This window comes from Tachysurus vachellii, chromosome 18 (assembly GCF_030014155.1).
Source record: "Tachysurus vachellii isolate PV-2020 chromosome 18, HZAU_Pvac_v1, whole genome shotgun sequence".
In the NCBI taxonomy this organism is placed as follows: domain Eukaryota; kingdom Metazoa; phylum Chordata; class Actinopteri; order Siluriformes; family Bagridae; genus Tachysurus; species Tachysurus vachellii.
In genome coordinates, this window is record NC_083477.1 from 8,983,862 (window position 1) to 8,996,587 (window position 12,726).

General features: G+C 40.9%; 1 protein-coding gene across 1 annotated transcript; it reads right to left on the bottom strand.

The window, feature by feature from the left end:
• Positions 1–1,282: 1,282 nt before the first annotated feature.
• sh2b1 (SH2B adaptor protein 1) lies at positions 1,283–10,771 on the bottom strand. The gene is made up of 11 exons (XM_060891953.1): positions 10,365–10,771; positions 10,025–10,073; positions 6,695–8,781; positions 6,339–6,440; positions 6,063–6,154; positions 5,480–5,565; positions 4,665–4,817; positions 4,301–4,512; positions 3,952–4,126; positions 2,362–2,452; positions 1,283–1,444 (listed from the first exon to the last, which is right to left on the bottom strand). Exons 3-11 carry the CDS (start codon positions 8,396–8,398, stop codon positions 1,423–1,425), a joined length of 2,637 nt encoding a protein of 878 aa, XP_060747936.1. The 5' UTR covers positions 8,399–8,781; positions 10,025–10,073; positions 10,365–10,771; the 3' UTR covers positions 1,283–1,422.
• Between the last annotated feature and the right edge of the window lie 1,955 nt (positions 10,772–12,726).

Below are 12,726 nucleotides of genomic sequence, written 5' to 3' on the forward strand. Positions count from 1 at the left end.
TGTGCAGGTGTTTGTGTGTGTGTGTATATAAGTACTCTGAAACTGAGAAGAGAGATGATATTCTGAGGGGATGTCAAAGACAGATAGCGAAGATGAATAAAATGCAACTACTGTATATAGACAAAGAATGAGAAATATACAGAGAGAAAGACAGAATGTCTCCTGACATAAGAGATAGGTTCAGGATTTTTGAACCAAATCACTTTTCACGTGTTTTTTTACATTAACCAGCAGTCAATTGAAATTGACATGCATACACATCTTTAATTCCCAGTCGAGTCTGATGGAGTCTTAATTAATTTGTCTTTAGCCTTTTACCCAAACCTATCAAACCAAATTAAAAGACTCACACGCAGCTATCAATGTGAGAGTCTGGTAAGAACATCGGCATGTTGCAGATGTGAAACTGTGATTTGGTTGCATAATAATCTTCCAACCCTGTGTACATTTCAGCAAAGCAGTGGATGAGACATCAGGGCTCAAACACCTCAAGCATCTCACTGCAAGACTGCTGATCTGGGAGCAGCCAATTTAAATGTATTTTTCATTAATTATTCTAAGGTCTCAGATCAGCAGTTGTACCCATACAGCCCGAGGGCACTGAGGTAACGATGTCCATTGAGATGTTTTATATCTTGTCTGACTCACAGATGAGTTATTTTGGCAAGCAGCAGTCTTGTGTGAAGTCTAGCACTGAAACAAACTGCAACAATCATGGTTCTTCAGTGGCAGCTGATCCAACGATAAAACAACAAACACAAAATGAAATAAATGTACCGGGAAAATATGATTGAGTGTATGTAATTTGAAACATCTGTGTATAAATGATAGCACCACGTGGTGATCGAGTACCATCCAGTGTGATTGCACAAAGCGGAAGGACTGTACCATCCTATGCAAAAGAACAAGAGACACGTTTAATACTGAAAACAATGAAAATAAATGTAGTGTAACATTAACAAATGTTTCCTCAGCCAATCTCCACTTAGTGTACTGTTACTTAGTGTTTATGTTTAATTTTCAATGAACTGTGTGTGTGTGTGTGTGTATATGTGTCTCCCTCCATATCTCTCTTTAAATCATTCTTTAAAAGCTTTTTTTAATAGTGTTAGTAATGCTTCCCTCAACCCCTTAAGTTCTTCCTATGAAGTGAAAAATACTGATTGTGACTGGCTCTCCTCCTCTGCTTTTCAGAAGAAGGAGTACTGGTTGTCAATGGCTCTGGCCCGGCCTCCCTCTCTCTCTTCGGCCTCTGCTCCTTCTAGCTGTCTTAGAGGTGTGTCCCTTTCACGTTCCTCACATTCCTCAGGCCCGCTGGCTGCTCCTCCTCCTATGGCCTCCGCATCGGTTACACGCTCCTGCGGTGGTGTGGGTGGTGGAGGGCGCCCTGGCGGGAGGGGGGGAGGCGGGGGCTGAGGGGGACTACGGGGTCTGTTGGTCAAGTCTGGAACAAGGACAGAAAAGCCAAGAGAAAAAGACAGAAAGATAGAAAGAACGTAGGCAAAACAGGAAAGAAAGTCAAAAGGGAAAAATCAGGTAAATATAAAAAGCGGTAGTGAGAAAGTCTCACAGAGTGAGAAAGTCAAAGAAGAAGGTAAGGGTGAAAGGGGGGAAAGAAAGTGAGAGACAGAGAGAGAACGAGAGAAATAAATGGCAAACTACATGAGAGATCCAGGAAGCAAACACATGCATGTGTCCCAGTAATGGAATCAGTCAACACACAGAACACAGACTTCTTATACCCTGTCTCCACAGTGTGTCAGTAAATAGGGATAAATGCAACCTACATTATAGAGCTGTTTCAAGTCATAACTCAAAATACACAATAGAAACAACAGTATTTAAAGAAGGTGTGGAGAAAGAGCGTGTTGTCTGTCAAATGTGTGATATGAGATCAATTACTAAATGGAAAGCTGAACTGCTGATATGATAATCACAAGCTAAAGTGAGCAATGTTCCATGTGACGACAAATCTACAATGGATCTATGCAACTAAAATTCAAACGTGAATGGAAAGTTAGGCAGACAAAATGTGCATCTGAGGTGAACGGATGACCTGCTGCTCCAATCCCAACCATCTCTATCACCTCACCTTTCATACGCTATAGGTTTTGTTGTGTCATGTTTAGTCTTCTAGCTGTATACTATTTTAATTGAGTACTTGATTAAAGTACTATGTCTATTGTCCACATATTTAAAGATTTGCAGGCTTCAAACAGCGTAAGATAAATCTTCCCTTTTCTGTGTCCTGTAACCTTTTGGTGTCTACCCCTTTAATGTCAGATGCTGTCTTTCTCATGTCATACTTTAATTACATTCTCTCTGTCTTGCTCTCTCTCTATTAAATCTGGTCTCACTTACACACAGTCAGAGATGGGGGTTGATGGAGAGTCAGGGTGGCGCGTGGTGATGACATCACAGACTGTGGGCCGGCTGCCTGCCCTGTCCCGGCCTGCGAAGATGACCCAACGACAAACAACAACAAAGACAGCCAATCAGAGCTTTGGTACGCACTAGCAGGAGAGAGGCCTGAGGAACAGGGGTTTGGGCAAAAGGTCGATGTGCACATACAAAGAAAGATGGATGACACGGGAGTATAAATCGAAGGAAAGATGTATGGGAGGGAATAAAGAGAAGGTGAAAGCTAGATTCGGCATGTGGAAATGCATCAGAAAAGCACTCTCTTATGAGTGACACTACTTTGCCCACCAAACATAATGCAGAGGGCTAAAAGTCACTCATGGACTTTTTTTTTGTGTGTGATACTTTTCTGCAATTAAACAGGCAGCTTTGTTACAGCCAGAATCCTCAATTTTCATCTGCCACCTTAGACTGTTAGTTACTCTGTATTTGTTTGTTTAATTGGCACTAAAGACTTAAGATGTTATTTTATTGTTTGAATATTACATTATGAGTAGTATAAGAAAATATAATAATAATATATTTGAAAGTAACTTGTATGTATATTATAGCATCTTAACTTTATTTGAAAAACCTGTAATTTGTTAGTACCTGTTACCAAAACCTCACTTTTTCATTAATTTTCACATGTCTGCAGCAACTGCTTTTATCCTGGTCAATATCAAAGTGCTCTGGATCCTATCCCAGAACGACTGGGAGCTAGGTTGGAATAAAACTAGTATTGGACAGCAGACACCACAGAGTACTCTGTGAAAACTTACTTAGACACATGGAGAACACGTGTAAAATGGACATTCCATGGACCCTGGAGCTGTGAGGCAGCTCCACTACCAGCAATGTCATTATCCCATGCCATGTATTTTTCTTTTTTTTTTTTATTATCTAAGGTTTTATGTTCTTGAAATCAGCAATGCAGCAAAACAGTTTTTATACTAGCTAGGCCTAATTATGACAGAAGTATGAAAATTTTCACACAGATGTAGCGCCAAAAAAGAGTTTGGGAAAGAGACAGAAGCAAAATTGAAGGAAGCAAAAAGGTTGAAATGTTAGAGGAGAGGAAAGAGAATAAATACAATCATAAGATAGATAGTTTGAGGATGAAAGTGTGGATGTGAGTATAGAATGGTAATGGTACTGCAAGAAAGAGACAAGTATACATCAGGCCATGCACACTAAGCAAATACAAATACAAAATTAGAAAAATGTCAAAAGCAAAGTCATGCACAGCCAGCAAATGGCAACCTTCACTCACGCATACCATGCTGGCAACAGGAGACGGCTAGATATGTGGATAAAATTCTATTTTAGCACTACTACAATGTCACAAAGCTCATGCAGTGGCCTGCAGAGGTGTATTCACATTATCGAACAGGCCTATGCACACAATGAAAAAAGCATTCTGGAATTTTTGGATACACTGAACGTTTTCCAAAACCTATTAACAAAACCCAAACGCTACTCCAGTCTGCCATCACAGTCAAACGTTCCTCCATTCCTCCAGGTTTTAGCCTTGGCCCTGGGTGTCAATACCTGATTGCCGGGCAGCCGTGGCACCAACAAAGCTGATGAGGGTGACGTCTGAAGCTCCCCCAGACTCCAGGGGAATAGGGTGCACCCGGAAGTGCTCCAGCATGTCAAAGATAGACTGAAACCAGAGATGCTGCACACGACACTGGCCATCTTCGTTTAAAGAAAGGCGCAGGTGCTGTGCAGACAAGCAGGAAAGAGAGATATTGACATCACAGTGGAAAGAGAATGATAAATAAAGAGATGAGAAATTGAGAAGTGGGAAAATAATAAGAGAGTAGTATCTTAAGGGTGCTTCTCATTCAAACTATTACCCAAAAAAACGGTGGAAGAGAACGGACTGCGGACTCACTTTCGCTTTGCCCTGGAAGTTGAAGGTGAGTACGTACTCCCCACGCCGTGTCTCACTCTGGCGTACGAGGAAGACACCATGACTTGCCATGCCGCCTGCCAGCACCAGCTGGGCTGCCTTGAGCCGTGACAAGGTACCGTGGAACCATTGACACTCACTTAATGGGTGTTCCACTGTCTCTGATGCTGAGCCCTCTGAGAACAGGAAGGACCCTGAGAAAAGGCAAAAGAACAGTAAGGACATCTGTGGTATGAAAAAAGCGTATGGTAGAGACTGTATGGATGTGAGATAACATCCTTTACAGTGGACAACTGTTTGACCGACTAATTGTAAGCCTTTCAATTGTAGCGTCTTTAAGCGATACCTGTGGCATCAGGCGTCTCTGGGAATGGCATGCCAAGACTAGCTCCACCTCCGCCAAGCAGTCGACCATCAGGTTCATCTAGAGGGGCGCGGGGTGGCAATTCAGGAGGAAGTTGCTCCAGCAGTGGAGAACCACCCACCCCACCATAACAAACTGTACATTAAAAAAACACAATATTTATTTGTCCTTATGTAATGAAAAGCTGTGAAACAGCTATACTTCAGGAATACGATCAGTGTAAATTCACATAATTTCAGAGTCAGAATTTGTCTTTGCGTATGTACTTAAACATACATAAAATATGAAGGATAATCAAAAATTCATTCATTCATTCATCTTCTACCGCTTATCCGAACTACCTCGGGTCACGGGGAGCCTGTGCCTATCTCAGGCGTCATCGGGCATCAAGGCAGGATACACCCTGGAGTGCCAACCCATCGCAGGGCACACACACACTCTCATTCACTCACGCAATCACACACTAGGGACAATTTTCCAGAGATGCCAATCAACCTACCATGCATGTCTTTGGACCGGGGGAGGAAACCGGAGTACCCGGAGGAAACCCCCGAGACACGGGGAGAACATGCAAACTCCACACACACAAGGCGGAGGCGGGAATCAAACCCCGACCCTGGAGGTGTGAGGCGAACGTGCTAACCACTAAGCCACCGTGCCCCCCTAATCAAAAATTAAAAAATAAAATAAATCCTCAATTAAATCCTCTATTAAATTACTACAACATAGCTAGTACCAACCCTAAAACTGAACAGTGGCTAATATAGTTTTAGCTCACCTCTTCTCACTACACTGACCTTGAGACAGACGGTCGCTGAATTCTGGTGTGCTGCTGAGGTCCGTCTGTGTTCCACCACACACACCCTCGATATCCTCTTGCTCACTGAGGTCAAAAGGCAAAGAATAAGTGTTTCTACAAGCACACTAAACATCGGATAACAGTTATTAGATTACTCAATGTATCAGCATACTACCTCTTATACTGTATTACTACAGTACAAGTAAATCAATATAAAACAATATAAAAACAGCTTATATATACACAATTAAAATGCCATTTTTTTCCAACATCCATTTATGCTGAAATGTTACATAAGAAGAAGAAAAGCTTGGCTCCCTCTCAGAACAGAGGAAAGCATTAAATTAACTTACCACTAAAAACATCCTCAACAATGCTACCTGAACAAACATTAATTACTAACTGTGTGAAGCCAGATTTTTTGCTATTATCAGATTCTATTATTTGTCAAATTATTGCCAAATAGTGATTCTATTTTGCAGTTAACAAAGTATTTGGTACAAACACACTCACTTCTCTAATAATCAATTCCTTTGATCATTATATCACCAATATCAACAGCATAACTAAATGTATCTTACCTGAGACAGATGCTGTTTCTAATGTCACTCAGCCAAGCTCTCATCTGAACAGCATCTCTGGTCTCAATGACATACTGGACCTGTCCTTCCAACTGATAGAACAACAATGACAAACATGAGACAGAAAGCAAGAGATGGACGAGAAGTCAGATATTATTTGAAGAAAAAAAAGAAAAGGCAACAAACATTTGTTATAGAATCATCATATTAAAATCTTGTGAGAGTAACCTCTGTCAATAGGCACCTAAAGAGACTGAGAGACCTGTGAAGACAAACCTGCATAAGAAAAGTGTTTTCTTTGTCTGGCACTTCAAGAGCTGTGGTGCTCCTGACCTCTAAGATGCAGCAGCATGGGATAGTTAGTCTGGGCTTCGAAGCCTGAAGAGGAAATCACAGAAAAATGTTTTTCCGACTTCATGTATAATACACTGCAACGCCACACAGACACATTTCCAACAATAGGGTGATACCAAGATGATTTTAATCAACATAATAAGTACAACATAATCATACACAGCTTACTACTTTTAAAGTTGTCAAGGTTTTGTGAAACACAACGCAATGCATAAAAGTGCCTACATAAGTATATTAGACTTATAGACTATCCGTTAGAAATCTGATTTTCCATTTACCTTTGGAGGGATGTAAAACTCTAGGAAGTACTCCTCTCCTCTCTCGCCTCCTTCCTTGTCTCGCTCTTTCAGAACCAGTCGACACTTGTGCCAGCGTGTGCCCCGTCCAGTTATCGCCCCCACTGCGACCGGAGGAGGCATTCCACCTGTCTGCTCTGCACTGGAGCCAGAGACTGCATTGTTACTGTCCATGCCATGGTGGAGCAAACCAAAAGAGAAGCCCGGAAAGCCGAGAGAGCCAGCAAATTCATCTGCAGAGGAGCTGACGTTCACTCCTCCCTCTCGTACAAGTCTACCTGTCTTCCTAGATGGTAGGGCAGAGGGCAACAAGGATGACGTGGGTCCAACAGGTGCTTGTAGGGTTGGTGGTGGAGAGCGGGACAGTCGCAGCTTCTCCAGCCTGTGAGTCCACTTCTCTTTCTCACCTTCTCCATTACTCCTCCTCCGATCACGAGCTTCAGAGAGGGAGAGAGACGTGGCGCTGCTGGAGGATGACGGTGGCAGGGATGAGGACGATGAGTGAGGGAGTGAAAGGGGCAGGGAAAGTGAGACAGGAAGCGAGGATGGAGCACCTTGAGCATTCCTCTTCGCATCCTGCAGGCCCATAGTGTAACTGTAACTGGAGGGCAGTGGCGTGGCATTAGCCGAGCCACAACTTTGAGGTGATTCACTAGAGGAGCTCCGCCAGTGCAGGATACCTCTCACACTACCCCGCACACTGCGGCCAACATTGCGCAGGGAGAAGCGTTTCTTTAACTTGTTTTTGGAGTGACCACCTGCACCTGGGATGATGCCCTTTGACCCAGAGTTTAGTGGTCCACCAGCAGCAGGGCTTAGTGGTGTCGTCAGGCTGCTGTCAGGTCTGTCTGTGAGAGTGTTACCCTCTGCCTCACAATCCTTCCCCACTAGCTCATCTGACTCCGCCTCCTCTCCTGTCACTGGCCCGACCCAACTGTCCTCCTCTTCTTCCAGGTCTTCATTATCAGGCAAGTGGCCAGGATACTTTTTAACCGTCAACGCCCTATCTTCCCTTCGACCATTGTTCCCACCCATTGAAGATGAACAAGACGAAGAAGAAGAAGGTGGCAAAATTTGTGCATGAGCATATGAGTCCTGGAAAACATTGGGAATCTGAAATCTGTCTGCACATCGAGTGTCTGATTCCTGCCGAGATGAAAGTGGCTTGGGTGGAGCCCTGATGTGTGTGGGCAGGCAGGTTGCAACAGCATCAGGTGGCAGAAGTGGTGGAGAGGTCGCATCTTCCTCCAGTGATGTGCCATCAGACTGAATGACCCAAATCCCTGTACCCTCCCTCACTGCACCGCTTCCCTCAAGTTCGCTCTCAAAATGCTGAACAAATCGGTCAGTGAAACGGCGGCAGAAAGCAGCAGCAGAATCAGGAGAATAATGTGGATTCTCCAGGAGAAAGGCCCTGAAGTGACGGGCAAAATCGCCAGCAGCTACCCGGGCATGAAACTCACAGAACTCTGTCCAGCTGAGGCAAGGAGAAGGTGAGGGGGTTGGTGTGTCAGACAGAGAAGACAGTGGCTGGCCAGAAGCTGGAGGGGGTAAAGGTGGGGGACGCACAGAAAGTGGAAGCAATGAGGGAGATGGAGGAGAAGGCGAGGGAGAAGGGGATGGAGGAAGAGTGGATGAGTTTGTTGCAGCCCGTGGGCTGGGCGGGGGTAATAAGGAGCCGTTCATAACTATAGAAGTGACTTATTTTCTGTGATTTACAGACTAATCACTAAAGCCTTCTGATCGAGGATCAAGCGATTGTCAGAAGCTAATGGGGTCAAGAGAAGGCACGCTCTGTTCATGGGGTGAAGCTTTACACAGGCCGTGGAAAAGTAATGGACCAAAAAAAGTGCGATGACAGTCTGTCCCCATTTAAGAAACAACTGTGCCGCTTTAGAAAGGGTTGCGCACTCTGCATAAAAAAAGGGAGTGCTAACTTAAATCCATATGTAAGAATCTGCATACTGAGTGACTTTAGAATACATCAAAAGAATGATGGGGAGCTAGAGTTCAGTGAGAATCAGAGCTAAGCAGGCTTCTCCAAGAAATCAGACATGTGGATCCATGGCCTGCAATAAAAAAATTAAAAATATAAAATGCTGTAGTCAATGGTAAATGCACAAAAGCTAAGCAATGAAACATTGTTTTACTGGGTTCGCCCTTGCAGCTGTTAAGGGTGACTAATTTCTTGCAACATATTTTTGAATTTGTTCAAATAAATGTAAGCTTTATTGCTCCTACAGCTAACAAAGTGTGTACAAGACAAGGTACAGTGACAACATAGAAGAAATGAACAGTTGCACATATATGGGGAAAGGTGAGTTGATATTGAATTTTATATAAATAATGTAGATTATATACACTGTGATATAAAAAAAACTCTGGACAACTGAAGATAAAAATCATATATGCATATACGATAAATACCCATTGCAGATTTGTCCCCTTTGCAGTTATAATAACCTCCACTCTTCTGGGAAGGCTTTCCACAAGATTTTTGAGAGTGGCTGTAGGGATTTGCGTGCATTAAGACAATGGTATTAGTGAGGTCAGGCACCGGTGTCTGTGCTCCAGTTCATCTCAAAGGTGTTTATAAGGGTATACAGGTAGTTCCACTAGGGGACTTGACCAACCAGATCATATTCAATATACCATGCTGGATCAGGTTAGTTGCACTAAAAAGAAAATCTACAGAACACAAAGATATTCTAGATAACTGTGCCAACAGTTAAGATTTATAGTGTATTATGATATAAAGAAGATTGAGATACATGGATGAGAGGTCCTGCATCAAAAATGTACATGTATGGGGTCAGAACCTGTTGACCCCTGTACCCAGTGTAGTTCACTTGACATGAATGCTAATAAGAGCTTTGAAAAAAGTCATGGTCCTTAATTTGAAACTAATATTTATATAAAGGCAGACATCCTACAACCTGTAATGATTAATCATGTAATGGGTCTTCACTGATTTATTCTGACAACCCAGTCTGTTTTGATCTAAGAAAGGATGTTTGGCAACAACAATAAATCAGGAACTTGTTCATCTGTGTAGCAATGGCTTTTCTAGCGTTAGCTGAGTAGTCCTGTGTGATGTAACTTGATTGCTACAATTTGTGTACTCACAAGCTGGTTGTTATGAAAGGTGCACAGCTCGGAGTTATAACTAATACTTACACTGCTTACAATTTCTTTCTTTCTCTCCTAGCTAGATGAATAACAAGCTTGCTTTTACACAAACAATGATAGCATTTCACGCCACTAGTTGATTCTAAAACGTAATAAAATAAAAAAAAACCTGCGTGGACTCACCATTTTCGGGTCAGGGTGTAACTGGAGACCTGCGCTGTGCTTATGTGAGCTAGATATGGAGGAAAACAACAATTAACCTCAGACACAGGCCTCGCTGCTATAACAATATACAGATGTCGTATATGAACATACAGCTAACGTTGGGATTACAAAGACATATTAGAGAATTTAAAGCATTTTAAAAGCATTTAAAGCTATTAGGCTAGCGTAATAACGGGCTAATGCTGTCAATATGCTGAACAAGCTAGCCTGGAACTTTTGCTAATAAAAGCCACTTGTCTAGCTAGACAGATAGCTAGCCATGTCTACTTTAGTTACAACTATTAAAAAAGCGTCCTACCTTGTTGTTCGGGGGGACAAAAAAAAATAAAGCGGAGTCGAAAATGTTAACCAAGGCTTTCTGAAGTAGCTTTAGCTAGCTAGCTAGCTAAAGCTAACTAAACTACGTAACTGGCTATGTTGCAGATTTAGCTAGCTAGCTAACTAGCTCGGCGGCTACATAGCTAGCTGGTTGTTTAGACAAGAAGCCAGTGTTGTTGCCTTCAGTAATAGTTCTCATTCCACTTTGACTAGCCACCGTATCTAACGTTATGCATCAATAAATAGTTAACGTTCTAAAAATGAATCATATAGCATCTATAACGTGTATTTTGATCTCTCAATGTGTTATAAGCATATGATTATTTCTCTGCCTCCTGTCCCAGTCAATTTCTCGCGATACAGTGGGAAAGAGTGTGAGGGGCTCAGGGAAAGTGAAGGGGGATTAGGATGGAGAATAATGCACACTGACCGTGAGGCTCTTCACATGGCACAGAAATATTCCCTAAATGTTGTGTTTATGTAGTAAAACAGTACATTTTCACTTATTAATTATGATTCATTTTAATTTTACCGCATATTTCAATTTAATTAACAGATACAGAGAGACAGAAAATATAACACCTTTTGTCAATTTTTTAATCCCATGTAACAATAATGATTGAACATAATAACATTCATTCCTGTATGTCGCTTGTTTTCTACAAATCTTATCCATTGTACATCTTTAATGATTAATGATAAGGTTTCATTTCAAACCATTTAAGTCTGTTTTTGTTTTTCGTTTTTTTTTTCGTTTTTATATGAATATAAACAATATAAATATATATAAATATATAAATTCCTCATTTCAAGTAAATATATGGTGATCTATATATTTTTTCCCCAGCACAGATATGGAGATTTGTCTGTAGTTCCCATGGATCAAGTGAATGTATAAACATCTAATAAAAATCCTAAAGAAAAAAGGAATAATTGAAATATCACACACACACACACACACACACACACACACACACACACACACACACACACACACACACACACGCACACACATAGTGTAGTTCAGCTTGACAACGAATTATAATTTAAGTGTTGTTTAAAACAGTTCCCGTGGCCAGTTTTCTTTTGTAATTGTTGTTGTTTGCCTTTTGATAAATATGGTCCACTTAGACATACTAATTTTGATTTTTAATTTCTGAATAATTTCTTATTATAAGTTATTTTAAGATTTTTCAAGTCCAAAAGTGAACAGACCACAAAGCAACTGATCACAAACTAAACATGCAAGTGTATGTGAAGAACTAGTAAGGAAACTAGGTAGAAGTTGCACCCCAAATCACACCTCATATACATCTTAGTTAGGTACTATTATGCATTAAGAAAAATAAGATTGTATTTGCAAGCATACCAATGAAATTATAACTATTAGATTTAGAGTATGCTGTCTTTGAAACAAGCAGTGACTGGTAAGCACAGTGTGTTGCATATTGTTTTTCATACCACAAAAATTCTGTATCTTCGCAAACTCTCAGAAATATCCAGACATTATTATATCCAACGTTGCAAGTGTCAGGTGCAGCAAACCAGAGTGTTTGGACTTTTTAGCCCCGAGAAATCCCCCAACCACTGATACACTTCCTGTAAAGGTAAAGTGCATGCAGATGTATCTGTTTCTCTGTACCCATGGAAATTTCACATAGTAATGTCATTGTCATTTGCTGATTATCTTATTTACATCAGAGAAGTAAGGAATTTGTGCACCTACATGCCAAAGACCATGAACAAACAATCATTAGACTTTTGTCTCTGGTAAAAAAAAAAAATCCTTCCACATTTTTTACTGTAAAATATGTCTAGTATACTTTAGACATACTATTATTTGTTTCACATTTATTTTAGCAAAGTTAATTTTCCAAGCTGTAGCATGAATGAAACAGAATAAGTCATTTATATTAAACATATTTTCACAGTTAAACAACACTTACCATATATCACAATAAAGCAGGTATTACAATCATATTATAATTTCAGTATAACGTGTATAATATTATTGTTCATAATTTTGCAATATTACTACTACGTATTAGAGCATTAACAATAGTAGGAAATACTCTGAATGCTGCTATACTTAAATCCATTAAATCTATTAAAGTAAATGGATTTATTCTTAAATAAATTTTGTTTTGTAAGAAGAGGACGCTGTAAGTGGTTGCTGTGTTAAAAAAAAATCTTTGCTGCAGAACAAAATCAGTGCCTCGGTATCACAGTATGAAGAAAAACCTGCCCTAGTGTTAAGATATAAATGGAATATATTGTTACCACTTATATCTGAGACATATTTGCCAGTAACTGAGAAAAGGTCACATCCAGTGATGTGTGTC

Excerpts from the sequence above, each read along its gene's own strand:
- sh2b1 (XM_060891953.1), bottom strand. The coding sequence starts at position 8,398 with ATGAACGGCTCCTTATTACCCCCGCCCAGCCCACGGGCTGCAACAAAC. Across the intron at positions 6,441-6,694 it reads AGTTTTACATCCCTCCAAAG|GCTTCGAAGCCCAGACTAAC; the intron begins GTAAATGGAAAA and ends TTTCCTCTTCAG. Across the intron at positions 4,513-4,664 it reads AGAGACGCCTGATGCCACAG|GGTCCTTCCTGTTCTCAGAG; the intron begins GTATCGCTTAAA and ends GCCTTTTCTCAG.